Genomic DNA, 15,454 nt, shown 5'->3' with positions numbered 1-15,454 from the left:
CCATGGGATTCTCCAGGCAAGAACACTGGAGTGGGTTGCCATTTCCTTCTCCAATGCATGAAAGTGGAAAGTGAAAGTGAAGTCGCTTAGTCGTGTCCAACTCTTAGCGACCCAGTGGACTGCAGCCCACCAGGCTCCTCCATCCATGGGCTTTTCCAGGCAACAGGACTGGAGTGGGGTGCCATTGCCTTCTCCCAACAATTGGGCTAGTACTACATAAATAGATTTTATTTCTTTGCTATCTGTAAGTCATGAGATATATATCTCCACTAGGGAAATCTGTAATTGTTTGATCTCTAATATAAAATATATATTATTTGTCACCGTAGTTTTTTTCTGTCTCCTTTCCATGGCTCTCCCTTCAAAACCGACTCCATCCCATGGTAAGAAGCCACAAATGCTAGGTTCTCTAATGCCGTAGTTTGGAAAAATGTAAAATATTTTCACTAAACCACCAGTAGGAAAAATGAAATGTTTGCACTTTCCTTGGAGTTCAATAGTTTATACTGCTTTATTGACAAAAGCATATCAGATGTATAAATACTAAGGTATGGAATGTTTTGAGCCCATTTACAAAATGAAGAGCTTCTGGCCAGTTTTCTCCTTCTGGACTGTAAACAAAAAGCAAATTAAACAGCTTTTAATAAGAAACTTGTCAAATATAAGCTAATATGTTTCTCTAACCTCAGATAAATCTCGTAGGAACTGGAAAGACACAGAAAAACATACATAGAAGACCACAAACTTCTTTCCTGCCTTTGGGAAGATGGGTGCCTAAATTAGTCTGTAATTTTTGTTCCTGACAGATTTTATTTTATAGTTCTTATGCTTGCATAATCAGATTGCAGAAGCAAACCCAATTCCATCACCTTCCAAATTGAATAGCTTGCAGTTTCATTTGCCTCAGAAGTTACTGTTTAGTCTTGGGAACAGCTGGTCTCATTCAGTTGTTTTTTTTGTTTTTTAATTTTTGTGTTGACTATTGTGTTTTAATTTTTTTAATTGGAGGAGAAAATTCCATGGACAGAAGAGCCTGGCAGGCTACAGTTCATGGGGTCACAAAGAGCTGAACACGACTAGAACAACTAACACACACACACACACACACACACACACACAACTGCTTTACAATGTTGTGTTGGTGTTTGCTGTATAACAGCATGAGTCAGCTATAAGTATACATATATTCCCCCTATCTTGAGCCTCCCTCCCCCCGTCCCACCCCTCTAGGTCATCACGGAACACCAATCTGAATTCTCTGTGTCATACGGCAGCTTCCCGCTAGCTAGCTATTTTACACAGGGTACTGTATATATGTCAATCTACTCTCCATTCGTCCCACCCTTTCCTTTTCCCACTGTATCCACAAGTCCACAATTTCTATGATCTTATTCAGTTTTAATGTTAAAAATGAAACAATGAAAATTATCATTTGAGCACCCCTAACTGGGTCTTCCTGTACAACGAGAGGACTCACTTCCCATCTGCCATGTTTGCACAAATTCAGTGAATGACCCCAGCCTGAAACACTCAGAGCTCAGACTTCCTAAAAGTGAAACCATGTACTTAAAAGCCGTGTGCTTTCGATTTGTTGTAAAATTATAATTCAGTGAAGAGGTTAGCCTTGAGAGGAGAGAGGTTATTCAAAACTATTTTGTTTTTCTTTGTTAATTGTTATTGTTCTTAACCTAGGGAGAAAAGACAGCCATAGGAAAAGAATAATAGGGAAAAGGGCAAGGACAAGGCCTGAGACAGGAAGTGAGGATATTTTCAGTTTTCCACCATCAGCTTGATATCTGTTCCCATTCAAAATATCTGAAACATGAAATAATTTCCTTGGAATAGAAACTTTATGCGTAGGTGAATTTATTGTTCAGTAATATTTTTTAGAATTTCTATAATTAGAGTCTCACCTTCATAAAAGAGAACATCCTAATTTATTCATTTACTCAGTAGATTTTTATTGTATAGGAACAACATATGAGTAATCTCCTTAGGTACATCCATGCCATTGTGGCATTTACACATTTGTTATCACTCTTCTATACCTTTCTGTAGTTTTAAATTTTGTATTGATGTACAGTTGACTTAGAATATTGCATTAATTTTTGGTATACACCAAAGTGATTCAGTTATACATATATATATATATATATGTTCATTTTCAGATTCTTTTTCATTATGGTTTATTATAGGATATTGAATATAGTTCCCTGTAGTATAGAGTAGGATTTTGTTGTTTATCTGTTTTATATACAGCAGTGTGTATCAGCTAATCCTGAACTAATTTATCCCTCTCTCACCTCCTTTCCTCTTTGATAACCATAACATTGTTTTGTATGTTTGTGAGTCTGCTTCTGTTTTGTAAATAAGTTTACTTGTATCGTATTTTAGATTCCACGTGTAAGTGATAGCATATGATATTTGCCATTCTCCAACTTCACTTAGTGTGATAATCTCTGGCTCCTCCATGTTGCTGCAAATGGCATTACTCCATTCTTTTTTATAGCTGAATAGTATTCCATTGTACATATGTACTACATCTTTTTGAAAAGTTTTAATTTTGTATTGGAACATAGCTGGTCCTACCACTTCATGGAAAGTAGATGGGGGAAATTTTGAAACAGTGTCAGATTTCTTTTTGGGGGGCTCCAAAATCAATGTGGATGGTGACTGCATCCATGAAATTAAAAGACACTTGCTCCTTGGAAGAATAGCTGTGTCAAACCTAGACAGTGTTTTAAAAAGCAGAGGCATCACTTTGCTGACAAACGTCCATATAGTCAAAGCTATGGTTTTTCCAGTAATGTATGGATGTGAGAGTTTGACCATAAAGAAGGCTGAGTGCCAAAGAATTGATGCTTTCAAACTGTGGTGTTGGACAAGACTCTTGAGAGTTCCTTGGACTACAAGAAGATCAAACCAGTCCATCCTAAAGGAAATCAGTCCTGAATATTCATTGGAAGGACTGATGTTGAAGCTGAAGCTCCGATACTTTGGCCTCCTGATGCAAAGAGCTGACTCATTGGAAAAGACCTTGATGCTGGGGAAAATTGAGGGCAAGAGGAGAAGGGGGTGACAGAGGAAAAGAGATTAGATGATATCACTGACTCAATGGACATGAGTTTGAGCAAACTCAGGGAGATGGTGAAGGACAGAGAAGCCTGATGTGCTATAGTTCATGGGGTTGCAGAGTCAGACACAACTTAGCAACTGAACAAAACAACAACATAGCTGATTAACAATGTTGTGATAGTTTTGGGTGGATATGTACCACATCTTCTTTATCCATTCATCTGTCAAGGGACATTTAGGTTGGTTCCATGTCTTGGTTATTCATACCTTCCTGTGTTTGAATGAATCTAATTGTGGAGACATTAAAAACATTTAAGTAAAGATATTTAAGTAAAGTATTCCTTCACTGTTTCTTGTCTCCCAACCCTCACACACAACCCTCACACACTTAGTCTTTCTTTCCCTCTCTCCCTCTTTCTCAATACACACATTCACCTGCACATATATCTACATCAGGACCAACACTGTTTTTAAGGTATATATATGTATGTATGTATATGTATATATATCACCCACCTTTTATTGTTTAAATAATGTATACTTTCCATCTAAAAGACAACTGTGCCTTTGACTCTTTATCAATGGTTACAAATACACAAACAAATGGAGAGTCTTTTGTTATAAAATACCTTTGAATATTAGTTTTTAAGGTTTTAGGCAGATTTCAAATATTCCTTCAAATCCTTTCTTTTCCCTTTCTAGGTTATTCCAATGCTGCAAGAATTTATAACCAACAGATTGGGGCGTGCATTCATTGAACCACCCCCATTTGATCTCTCCAAGGCATTTGCAGACAGTAACTGCTGCGCACCCCTGATATTCGTACTGTCTCCTGGAGCGGATCCCATGGCTGCCCTTCTGAAATTTGCTGATGATCAGGTACCTTAAAACTCTATTGTTTTCAGCTGCTTGTGTCAATAAACTGTGGCTATTCAGACAGGGCATTCTCTACTGCTCCCATAACTCAAGGACTCTTCTACTGTGGCATTCAGATGGTAATTGTTCTAGAAATAGACGGGAGTCACAGACACCATCTCCCAAAAGTGTAGATGAATAAGGATATAGGAGAAATGAATTCCAGGCAAACATTCCCACAGATTTCCTTAAATGAACTTGAATGGAAATTAGAGGCTATAGGCATTTTTACCTCAACTTTATGCAAGTAACCAGATTAGTTAAGATATAATTATTCAAAGATCTGGAGGAGACTGGGGTAAGTTCATCTCTTTATTCATAGTTTTCAGCTTTGAATTTTAGGAGTTGCTGTATGGTAGCAGGGCTGGTCCATCTCCTCATATTGAAAGTCTGTTTAACTTTTTTCTGCCTCTGATCTCAGCAATCAAAGACCCTACAGGATGTTTTGTTCGTTGCCATGACTGTTTCCTTCATGCTCTGGCTTGTGTTGTATCTGTTTATTGGCTTCTTAATCAGGAAAAGTTTTCTAGAGCTGTGTGTGCTTGGGAGCTCTGAGGGATGCAGCATGATTAAATTTTAATGTATTTAATATGAGCATTTCCTGTGATGATAATATTGATTCTTCTTCAAAATTTGATTTTAAATGACATCTTCACTATCCTCATACAGGGATACGGAGGAACAAAACTTAGCTCTTTATCTCTTGGTCAAGGCCAAGGGCCCATAGCAATGAAGATGTTAGAAAAAGCTGTCAAAGAAGGCACATGGGTTGTTCTTCAGAATTGTCACCTTGCCACCTCTTGGATGCCAACCCTCGAGAAAGTTTGCGAGGTAAAAATGCAAGCTTATTTTGATGAGATGGTCGTCTCCCAGTGTAATTAGTGATGCATATACCATTTAAATAACTCCATTCCTGTCCTGTGATTTGTGGGTTGCAGGTTTAGTGGCCTGGCTGGATTTTAGGGGAGGTGGGCTCAAGTTGGGAGCGGGAGGACAGCCCATGGCCAGGCCTTGCCTAATTCCTCCTACTAAGGGCGAGTTCTCATCCCATGGGTCAGAAATATCCTTCATCCAGAGGCACAGCCTCAAAGATAAGAATAAACCACAGGGCAAATAGAAAGCAATTTTTTACAGCAGTGGAGCAAAAACAATGAAAAAAGCTTTTCGGGGGAAATTCATGTGGCCCCTCTAAACTGGAAGGCTTCAGGATGTAGCTTTTCTGAAATTCACTTGTCACCCACACAGCCTGTCACTCTGCCACAAAGGCTGAATCTGAAACCAGAAGAGCACTCCTCCCACCCACCTGTTGTAGTGGGTCATGATACTTCCCTCTCTTTGTGGTCAGAGATTCCAGAAAGAAAACCCCATGTAGCTCAGCTGAGTAAATAGAAAACCTGGCACTTGGTTTCAACAGAGAAAAATGTGTCCAAATAATTACCCATGACTCTAGCCCTCTCCTCACTTACAGTCCTTCAGGCTTAAACTGATAGAACTTGCATTATCCAGACATCCACCTGACGCTAAGGAGCAGACTGTGGTGTTCTTTATGCCACTTGTCACCATTTTGCTTTGTCTGTCTCCCACTAGAACGTAAGCATGCACTGTTTTTGTTCCCTGGTTTACCTCTAGCACCTTGAATAATGCCTGGCTCATGGGACATAATCAGTCAATAATTACTGAACTTGTGAATGAATAATGCTTCACTGCTTAGAGCCTTTCCGTGGCTTTCCATTGTGTGAAGACAATGTTCATGCCCCCATCATGGTTTCTTCATCTGAGCATTGCCTGCTTCTCAGGCATTTCTGTCTTGACTTCTGTGCTCCAGCCACTTGGCCTTTTTTTCACGTTCATTGGGAGAACATGCTTTCTTGAGAATGTAGGCCTCCATAATAAATCTTATTTCTATCTGAAAAACTTCTTTAGTATTTTTTGCCTTACTAACATCTTCTCATGCTTTGGGCCTTATATTAGAGGCTTTATGTTTGTGCCTGTTTCCTCACAGTTCCTCTGTCTCTGGGCTGTTCTCTTGGCCTGTCAAATCATATCATATACCCATTAGAGAGTCAATGCAAGAGACAAGAGCTGCCTTCAATGATGAGTGAAGTTGACCCAAAGTCCCATGAGTCATGCCACCTAAGTCACCAGGCATAGGCCAGCCAGTAGGAGAAAAGGATGGCACCTTCACTGTTCATTAAAAAAGCATCCTTCCAATCTCCCCACCCACCCCTTTACCACATGAATGCTCAAAATTTTTTTTTTACTGATAGAGATTTGCAATTTAAAAAGCACAGATATGACTGACATGGACAGTTTGGAGGAGTTAGTGAAACAGGAGAGAGGGAAAGCCCGGTGATATTATTCCAAGGCCTGACAGTGCCTTCACAACAGTCATGAGCGTTCTGTCATCCTTTATCCTCCTAGCAGGCCTTACTGTCCCCATAAACAAGTATCACTAATAATGGTGTGGTTTAGTGCTTCAGGATACACGAGTTATTGTCTTTCAAACCTCCCCCTTTTTGTTCATCCCTCCTTGGCTTAATATTGATTTATCTGAGTGTGTGGCTTATTCTCACAGCTTGGCTACAGCAAGAGGACATCATTTTTAATATGGCTCTGGGGCAGAGAAGTATTTCTATAAATATTTCAGCAACAGCAGTGAAGACACAAGATTTTTTGAATGTCTTAGTCTTTGTCATGGCCAACTCTGAATTATGTAATACCTTTGTAAACTTTATGGTCATGTGTTTTAATTGTATCAGGGAGAGTGGCAACCCGCTGGGCCTTCCCAGTGACGTATGTCCTTTCAGTGGCAGTATTAGATTTTAAGGCTTTTGCCTTCAATTGCAGCAGTAACCCCTATTTTGTACAGCTGTTTCCTCCCACTTCTGGCCCACATGATCCAGAGATTTTCCTTCCATTTTATGTATCTTATATATCTGACTTTTTGTTTTTGTTGCAGGAGTTAAGCATAGAAACAACGCATCCAGATTTCCGAATTTGGCTGACAAGTTACCCATCTCCAAATTTCCCCGTGTCTGTGCTGCAGAATGGAGTGAAAATGACCAATGAAGCACCGAAAGGTTTACGGGCCAATATCATTCGCTCCTACCTCATGGACCCAATCTCTGACCCCGAGTTCTTTGGCAGCTGCAAAAAGCCTGTTAGTAATGGCTAAGTCTTGTTACCTCAGCCCCGTAAAGCAACTCAAGTGGCCCCCGGTGGTCCTGGATGTGTGTGCTGAGTGAAACTGCAAATTAAATAGGCCTCGTGCACTGCGGTGCAGTTGGTTTTGATTACTGATTATTGACTGTGCCGAAGTCAATTTTATTAATATTTTATTTTAATCTTACCACTAGGCTCATTCCTGCTCAGCTGATATCTAGTGGGGTATTATTAATTATGCAGCCTTCTATTTAGAAAGTCAGCTGCAAGCCATTCGCCATACAAATCTGCAAGGTTGGAGAATCCTGTTTCAGGATATTAGCTGAGCCCTTTGCTATTTGAAGCCATATCTTTAAATTAAAACATAAAAATATTTCCTCCATATAACTATAATGAGAGCCAAAATGATTTTACTCCCTGATTGATGGGACTCATAAGGGTCCTTTTTTTTTAGCATCACCAGGCAGGCAGGGAAGCCACCCACTGCTTTCATGATTAGAATTCTATGTGTGAATGTCTGTGACCTAAAATTGTTTCTTAGTGTTTTGCCATAATTAAAAATGGAAGAACTTCTTTTTAAGAGGGTTATGAACCTTGGTAAGTTTTTGCCATTAAAAAACCCACACTCTTGATGTTGGAATATGTTTTAAATACACATCAAAAGAAAACATTAAGAATAAAGAAGTGCTTTCATTAAACAAAAGTCTGGGGTAATAAAAAAAAGGGAGCCCGTATTTAAATGTAAGTCAGACCTTTATAGTTCAAGCCCTGCTGTATGACAAACTTTTGTATTGATTTGGCCCAGAGAGAGCAGGTTACTCCCAGGCAGGTGATGAGGGCATTTCTGCACATGATAGCTAGACAGAAGCCCTTTTGCAAAATGTCACTCCCTTCCTTCTAGATCCATAGGTCTCTCCGATAGTTGTCACAAACATGAGAAGTCCAGACATTTATGAACTGAAATTCAAACCAAAAATCTCAAATGCCGAAACAGCACACCATAGTTCATATATTTTAGTTTTTCATTTGGAAATAATTTTAAACTCACAGAAAAGTTGCAAATATAAAAGTAATATAAAGAACAGCCCTGTGCCCTTTACTTATATTTGCTTCCTGTTAACATGTACCATCTGCAGGAAAGTTAGATATGTCACTGCCCTTTATTCCTAGATAAATATTTCAGTCTTCTTATTTCTTAAGAATAGAGATATTACCTTATCCTATTACAGTTATTATTGTAGTATTATCTTAGCAGGGATACACTATTGTATCTAATCTACCCAAATTTGTGTTTGTGTCCCAAATTTGTCAGTTGATGAAGTAATGTCCTTTAGAACATTTTCCCTGATTTACCAGGGGATCGGTTCAGAGTTAGGATCACAGTTAGTTGCCATGGCTTTTTTGTCTCCTTTAATCTGGACCATTACCTCAGCCTTCCTTTGTCTTTGATGGCCCTGACATTTCTGAAGAATTCATCTCCCTGGACTGTTTTTAATAGAACATGTCTCACTCCTTGAGATTAGTTTTAGGTTACAAGTTCCGAGCCCCAGTGCGACAGGGGTGAAGTCATGTCCTCAGAGGCTTGTACTAGGAGGCATGCAATGCCCATTTATCTCTCACTGATGATACTAATTTTGATCCCCCAGACGAAGTATGGTTTGATTTCTTCACTCTATAATAACTGCTTTGTCCCTTGCAACGAATAATCTGTGAGAAGACACTTTGGATCATGAAGATATCCTCTTCCTCATCAAAATCTACCTGGGACCCAGATTTAGTAGTCAGTGATAATTCTTGCTGGACCCACTTATTTCCTCTGGTGATTCCAACTCCAGAACTCCCTCTGCATTTGACACTTGACATGCTGTTATCAGCAGCGGCCCTCCCTTCTATCTCATCTATTTATCTTTTATAGGTGTGAACTCATAAATTCTTTACATCTTCTCCAGTGGTTAGTAATTCATTACTATTCCTAAGGTTTTTGCTCAAGTTTTGTCCAGAATTGGTCAGCAAGAGCTGCTTTTGTCCTTGTTATAGGTCCCGTTGTTTATTACTATTATTTCTCTTTCTGTTATAAGCTGCTCCAGGCTGATCTGTACCCTAGTCTTGGAACCAGCCATTTTTCTGAAGAGCGCTGGTTCCTGTTTCATGGGGAATGGTATCAGAGACCAAGATTTGGGTGTTAGACATGTAGCATTTGTAGTTCTTATCCTTTTAGAGAGAACTTTGAAACATATACATGTAATCACAATATGTGTATGCAAATCTACATACACACATATAGTGCATACAGACATCCCCGTGCACACACAGACATTCATATACATGTTTTAGAAGGAACAAGTTCCTACCAATACCTCCAATTTCTGTTGCTCTACCCTGGGTTCTTTTCAGCTTTTCTTCTTTCCATATTCACATGTCCCTTCTTCAGTGGTAAGAAGCCTGGCTCCCACCTCAACACATTTATTGATTTGCTCAGTTCTCTAATATATCCAGAAGAGTTGCAGAATCAGCACAGCATGTTTAACTTTGCTTCTCCCCACTCTGTGGTTAAACTTATGCTCCTTTCTGCTCATCTCACACTTTCCCTTTCAATTTTATTCCACGGGGGCAACCTTCACCCTGCCCTTGTTTAAAACTTTGGGCAGTCTCCTGGCTTTCCTGATTAGTGTCAGGTAATTAAATGACCTAGAGTCATTTTAAACTGCAGAGCCAGTCTTGAATCAGAAGTCAGAAGGTACAACATGATATATTAATTGATATTTCAACTTTTATTAAAAACAGGTTTCTACTCTCTAGTATCTCACCTTGAGCCTGGTGAGGCTTCATACCATAGGGGAAAAAGGATAGAGTTGGCATCTTTCTCTTTTTTTGTTGAAGTGTAGTTTATTTATAATACTGTGCTAGTTTCAGGTATACAGCAAAATGATTAAGTTTTTTTCAGGTTATATTCCATTGTACATTATTATAATGAATATAATTCCTAAGTGCTATATAGTAAATCCATGTTGTTTATTTCATGTTTGAAAGTGAAAGTGTTAGTCACTCAGCCATATCTGACTCTTTGTGACCCCATGGACTGTAGCCCACCAGGCTCCTCTGTCCATGGAATTTCCAGGCAAGGATACTGAAGTGGGTTGTATTTCCTTCTCCAGGGGATCTCCCCCAGGGGTCACACCTGGGTCTTCTGCATTGCAACCAGGTTCTTTATTATCTGAGCCACCAGGAAGATTTATGTTTATTTTATGTTTACTAGTTTGTTGATCCCATACTCCTTCCTCTTTTCTTTGGTAACCATTAGTTTGTTTTCTGTGTCTGTGAGTCTGTTTCTGTTTTGTAGATAGATCTATTTGTTTTATTTTTTAGATTCCATATATAAGTGGTATCATACTGTATTTGTTTTTCTCTATCTGACTTTTTTCACTAAGTAAAATATTTTCTAATTTCATCCATGTTGCTGCAAATGTCAATATTCCATTCTGTTCATGGCTGAGTGATACTCCATTGTGTATATGTATACATCATATCTTCTTAAGCCAATTATATGTTGATGGAAGCCTAGGTTGTTTCCATGTCTTGGCTGTTGTAAACAGGGCTGCCATGAACCCTATTGTAAAAAGAGTGCACGTATTATATCATTTTGAATTAAAATTTTCTTTTTCTTTCAGATATATACCCATAAATGGAATTGCCAGATCATATGGTAGTTCTATTTTTAATTTTTGAAGGAACCTCCGTACTGTTTTCCATAGTGGCTCTACCAATTTACATTCCTACCAACAGTGTACGAGGGTTCCCTTTTTCCTCACTTTCTCCAGCATTTGTTACTTATTGTTACTTGATAGCCATTCTGACTGGTGTGAGGTGATAATACTGCATTGTGGTTTTGATTTACATTTCTCTAATAATTAGCAATGTTGAACATCTTTTCATGTGCCTGGAGCCCTTTTGACTTGGCTGGGATTTGAAGCTGACTGTTTCTGCCTTGTGAGTTCTCTCAGGGGTTCTTCCTTGGCTCCCTTTGCTGCTTGACTTCTCTGTGACTCCATCACCTCGGCAGCACCTCCCCTTCATCTGACTGTCTCCTCTCAGCCTTTGATTCTCCAGCCTTCACTTGATACCAGCTCTTACTGTTGGGATTTCCTTGCCCCATGACATAAGTCCCTTTGAGAAGAAAAGCACTGAAATGACCACTGGCTGACATTCCTAGTCCAGCTCCCTGTCTGCTCCTTGGGATTCACTCCAGATTGGCCCATCATGTGAAGGAGAGCTACTGATTTCTGCACCAAAGTCCACAGTCCAAGGCCATAGGCTGCTCCATACTCCTAGGCATGAATTTTGCATTTTTCCACTCTATCCCATGGAGAAGGCAATGGAACCCCACTCCAGTACTCTTGCCTGGAAAATCCCATGGACAGAGGAGCCTTGTAGGCTGCAGTCCATGAGGTCGCTAAGAGTTGGACATGACTGAGTGTCTTCACTTTCACTTTTTACTTTCATGCATTGGAGAAAGAAGTGGCAACCCACTCCAGTGTTCTTGCCTGGAGAATCCCAGGGACAGGGGAGCCTCATGGGCTGCCATCCATGGGGTCGCACAGAGTCAGACACGACTGAAGCGACTTAACAGCAGCAGCAGCACTCTATCCCAGATGCAGGGTGCATGTATCAGCTCTCTGAGTGGCCCCATGAATTCTTTCCTGGTAGCTTGGACCCAACATACTCTTCTCCTCTTCCTGGATATAAGGACAAGGGGACTCCCAGTACAGCAGCTGCACTTTCCAAGGAAATCTCTTCACAAATCCTTTCTCAGGCTCTAGTTTGACCATTCTTATATCCTTGTGAAGGGTACAAATAATTAACATATTGCATTGTACATTCTGATTTCTGAATCAACACTGAATTTTTGTTTGACAGTGACTCTACAACTGTTATGGGCTTCTCAGGTGGCCCAGGGGGTAAATAATCCACCTGCCAATGGAGAAGACACAGGAGATGCGGGTTCAGTCCCTGGGTCGGGAAGATCCCCTGGAGGAGGGCATGGCAACCCACTCCAATATTCTTACCTGGAGAATCCCATGGACAGAGGAGCATGGAGGGCTATAGTACATAGGGTTGGACATGACTGAAGCGACTGAACATGCACACACGCGTGCACATAGGACTTCTGGAGTAACATAAACACTGTGAGGCTCCCAAAACTTCTATCCAAAAGTGCTTATAGAGTTTCTCTATTGATTTGAAGTATCTCCTTTGAAATTTCTCCATGGTGATCTGGGAACAAACATTGGAATTCATAGCTTTTGCCTCTCAGTGCTTAAGTTGAAATCCTCCAAAATCATATATATAATCATATATCTGGAGAAGGAAATGGCAACCCACTCCAGTGTTCTTGCCTGGAGAATCCCATGGACAGAGGAGCCTGGTGGGCTACAGTCCATGGGGTTGCAAAGAGTCAGACATGACTGAGTGACTTCACACACACACACACACACACACATATATAAGGTAACATTGAATTAGACAAGCTCACTATACTTTCTGAAACCTGGTGTACGTGGAAGCTGTGTGTGTCAACTGAGCATGTATACAAATGAGCATATTTTTGCCTAAATAGCCAGTGAAAAAGTTAATTCTGTTTTAGTTTCACTTTGACATGGATATATTTATAAGCAAAAGTAATTACTTTGATTTTAATGTATGATAAGCATAATGCAATGTTGGGGAAGAAAGAATGATGCTATACCATTTCTTCTCATTACAGGAGGAATTCAAGAAACTACTATATGGCCTCTGTTTCTTTCATGCTTTGGTACAAGAGAGACGGAAGTTTGGCCCCCTGGGGTGGAATATTCCTTATGAGTTCAACGAGACTGATCTCAGAATCAGCGTACAGCAGCTGCACATGTTCCTGAATCAGTATGAGGTACTATAACAGTTACAGCAAGGACATTACCTGTTGTGCACTTTATCACAGAGTGTTTGTACAGTGAGCAGGGACGTCTGATGAATCTCTCCTTTTATAGAATGAATAGCAAGATATGCATTAGCTAACAGGGTTCTGAATGTATCGCAGTGGTCCACAGAGGAGGTAGGACCTAGGTAGCAATGAGAAGCTGTATCAGCTACTGCAGCCTTAAAACAAAGTTGTTGTCTCTTCGGAATTTAAAATTGTTCCTGTGCAGTTTATTTTTGTTTAAACAAATAAACGAGAGGATTTTTCCATGAGGGGGAAAATAATGAATAGCAGGATAGTTTCCCAAAGTTTCTTTAAATAGGATTTTATTGTAATAGGATATTATAAATGCCCTAGTAAGTAGTTTGGATGTCAGTTTATCTATTAACAATCTGTATTTTATCATTTATTTTGATACATAAACACCTATGGCAATTTGAAAATACTGTACGTATTTTGTAAAGGGTTTGGGAAGACCATACATCAGCCAGTCTCCAAAATGGAAAAAAAAAAAAAGACTGATTTCCCTCTGTTCATGGCTTTATTTTGAGGGAAATGTCATAATACTATTTTTCTAGGGTTTGGGCCATTTGTCCCAGATCAGACAAACTACTTAAGCCAGTGGTGTTAACGTGAGGTATAGATCCTGGGAAGAAGCCCACAGCGTCATGTTGTCATATCAACCACATTTTGCCCCCTTGCTCTCCCTGCTCTGTCTCTTCTCTCTGTCTGTCTCTCTTGTTCTCTCTCTGTCACAGGCATGTGCACACACGCTTTTTCTCTCTTTGCAACTTATCAGTTGGATTTTAATGTTTGAATTAAAAAAAAAAAAAACTGTTTTGGTAAGTCAGTCTAAGTGTCTTACACGACTTTTGTTCAGAATTATCTGGAAATCTTTAAATCAATCAAAAGTGTATCAAAAAAAACTTTAGTTTTTGAAACTTTTAGTGAATTGTGATTATTTTTTTAAAAAAGGTTTATGAACAGGAAGTCACTGAATTCTTTTTCTATAAAGCAAAGGAAAAATCGAGCAAGATAAATAACAAGAGTTCAAATAACATATCTAAACTAAAATGAACATTTTATCTGGTCTTCCGTGTTTCTGTGGACAAATTTGTATTCTATACTAAAATGAAATAAGTTGAGAAGGCCTTTGATTTTGCAGCATTAAAATTTGGTGAAGCATTCAAAAGAAGCATAGGTTTGATGAACTTCTTTCTTATGATATTTATTTTAAAATTATACTAAGAATGGAGGCAAAAAGTATAATGATATAGTGCATGTGGAAGTATCTGAGGTAAAATAGAGTTTTCAATACAAACAGAAAGAACGAGGAGCTCCTTTAGCAATTTGTTCAAAAATCTGTAGAGTATATTCTAATTTAAAATATTATAAACCTATAGTGGAGTCAATTAAAAGTGTCAACAACTTAAAATTAAGTAACCATAAAATGAAACTTTGAAAAACATTATAGACAGTTTTACTTTAAAAATTAAAAATCTATGAGACCATATGAAGCAGAAATTTTATAATGGTTGTCTTCAGTTTCTTTATAATTTTAAAATCAGTGTTTGAATAGAACCACTTACAGGTCTGCCAGTACGAAAACAGATTTACTCACACACACACTACTTTTAAATTCCATATTACTAATCATCTTTAGTGCCCACGTTCATTCTCAAAGTGTTAAAATTTTTTGACAATAGTTTATTTGGTCACCCTAGCTTTTTAAGCATCTGAACACAAACAAGGAGGTAAACAACTCAATGGATGTGATCAGGGAAGGTTCCAGAGACGAGGAGTTGCTTAGGAGTCAATGAATAGAAGGTTTTCAGGTAGATGATATAAAGAAGCAGCAATAAAAAGGTTTAAAAAAGTACAAATAGGTGAAAAGGTTTGGTGAAGGATAAGTGATTTGCAACAGTTACAACTGGACATGGAACAACAGACTGGTTCCAAATAGGAAAAGGAGTATGTCAAGGCTGTATATTGTCACCCTGCTTATTTAACTTATATGTAGAGTACATCATGAGAAATGCTGGGCTGGAAGAAGCACAAGCTGGAATCAAGATAGCCAGGAGAAATATCAATAACCTCAGATATGCAGATGACACCACCCTTATGGCAGAAAGTGAAGAGGAACTAAAAAGCCTCTTGATGAAAGTGAAAGAGGAGAGTGGAAAAGTTGGCTTAAAGCTCAACATTCAGAAAACTAAGATCACGGCATCTGGTCTCATCCCTTCATGGGAAATAGATGGGGAAACAGTGGAAACAGTGTCAGACTTTATTTTGGGGGGCTCCAAAATCACTGCAGATGGTGATTGCAGCCATGAAATTAAAAGACGCTTA

At 39.1% G+C, this 15,454-nt stretch overlaps 1 protein-coding gene across 1 annotated transcript in view; it reads left to right on the top strand.

Moving 5' to 3' along the window:
• Nucleotides 1-15,454, top strand: part of DNAH7 (dynein, axonemal, heavy chain 7) — a 260,726-nt gene that overhangs the window by 216,263 nt on the left and 29,009 nt on the right. The window contains exons 56-59 of the mRNA XM_010860857.1: nt 3,778-3,954; nt 4,660-4,821; nt 6,950-7,150; nt 12,914-13,075. Of these exons, the coding sequence (XP_010859159.1) occupies nt 3,778-3,954; nt 4,660-4,821; nt 6,950-7,150; nt 12,914-13,075 (702 nt within the window). The remainder of the gene's footprint in view (nt 1-3,777; nt 3,955-4,659; nt 4,822-6,949; nt 7,151-12,913; nt 13,076-15,454) is intronic.

Source organism: Bison bison, unplaced genomic scaffold (genome assembly GCF_000754665.1).
Source record: "Bison bison bison isolate TAMUID 2011002044 unplaced genomic scaffold, Bison_UMD1.0 scf7180017864471, whole genome shotgun sequence".
In the NCBI taxonomy this organism is placed as follows: domain Eukaryota; kingdom Metazoa; phylum Chordata; class Mammalia; order Artiodactyla; family Bovidae; genus Bison; species Bison bison.
Note: the sequence above shows the minus strand (reverse complement) of the source record. Positions and strands in the feature narration are given on the sequence as shown.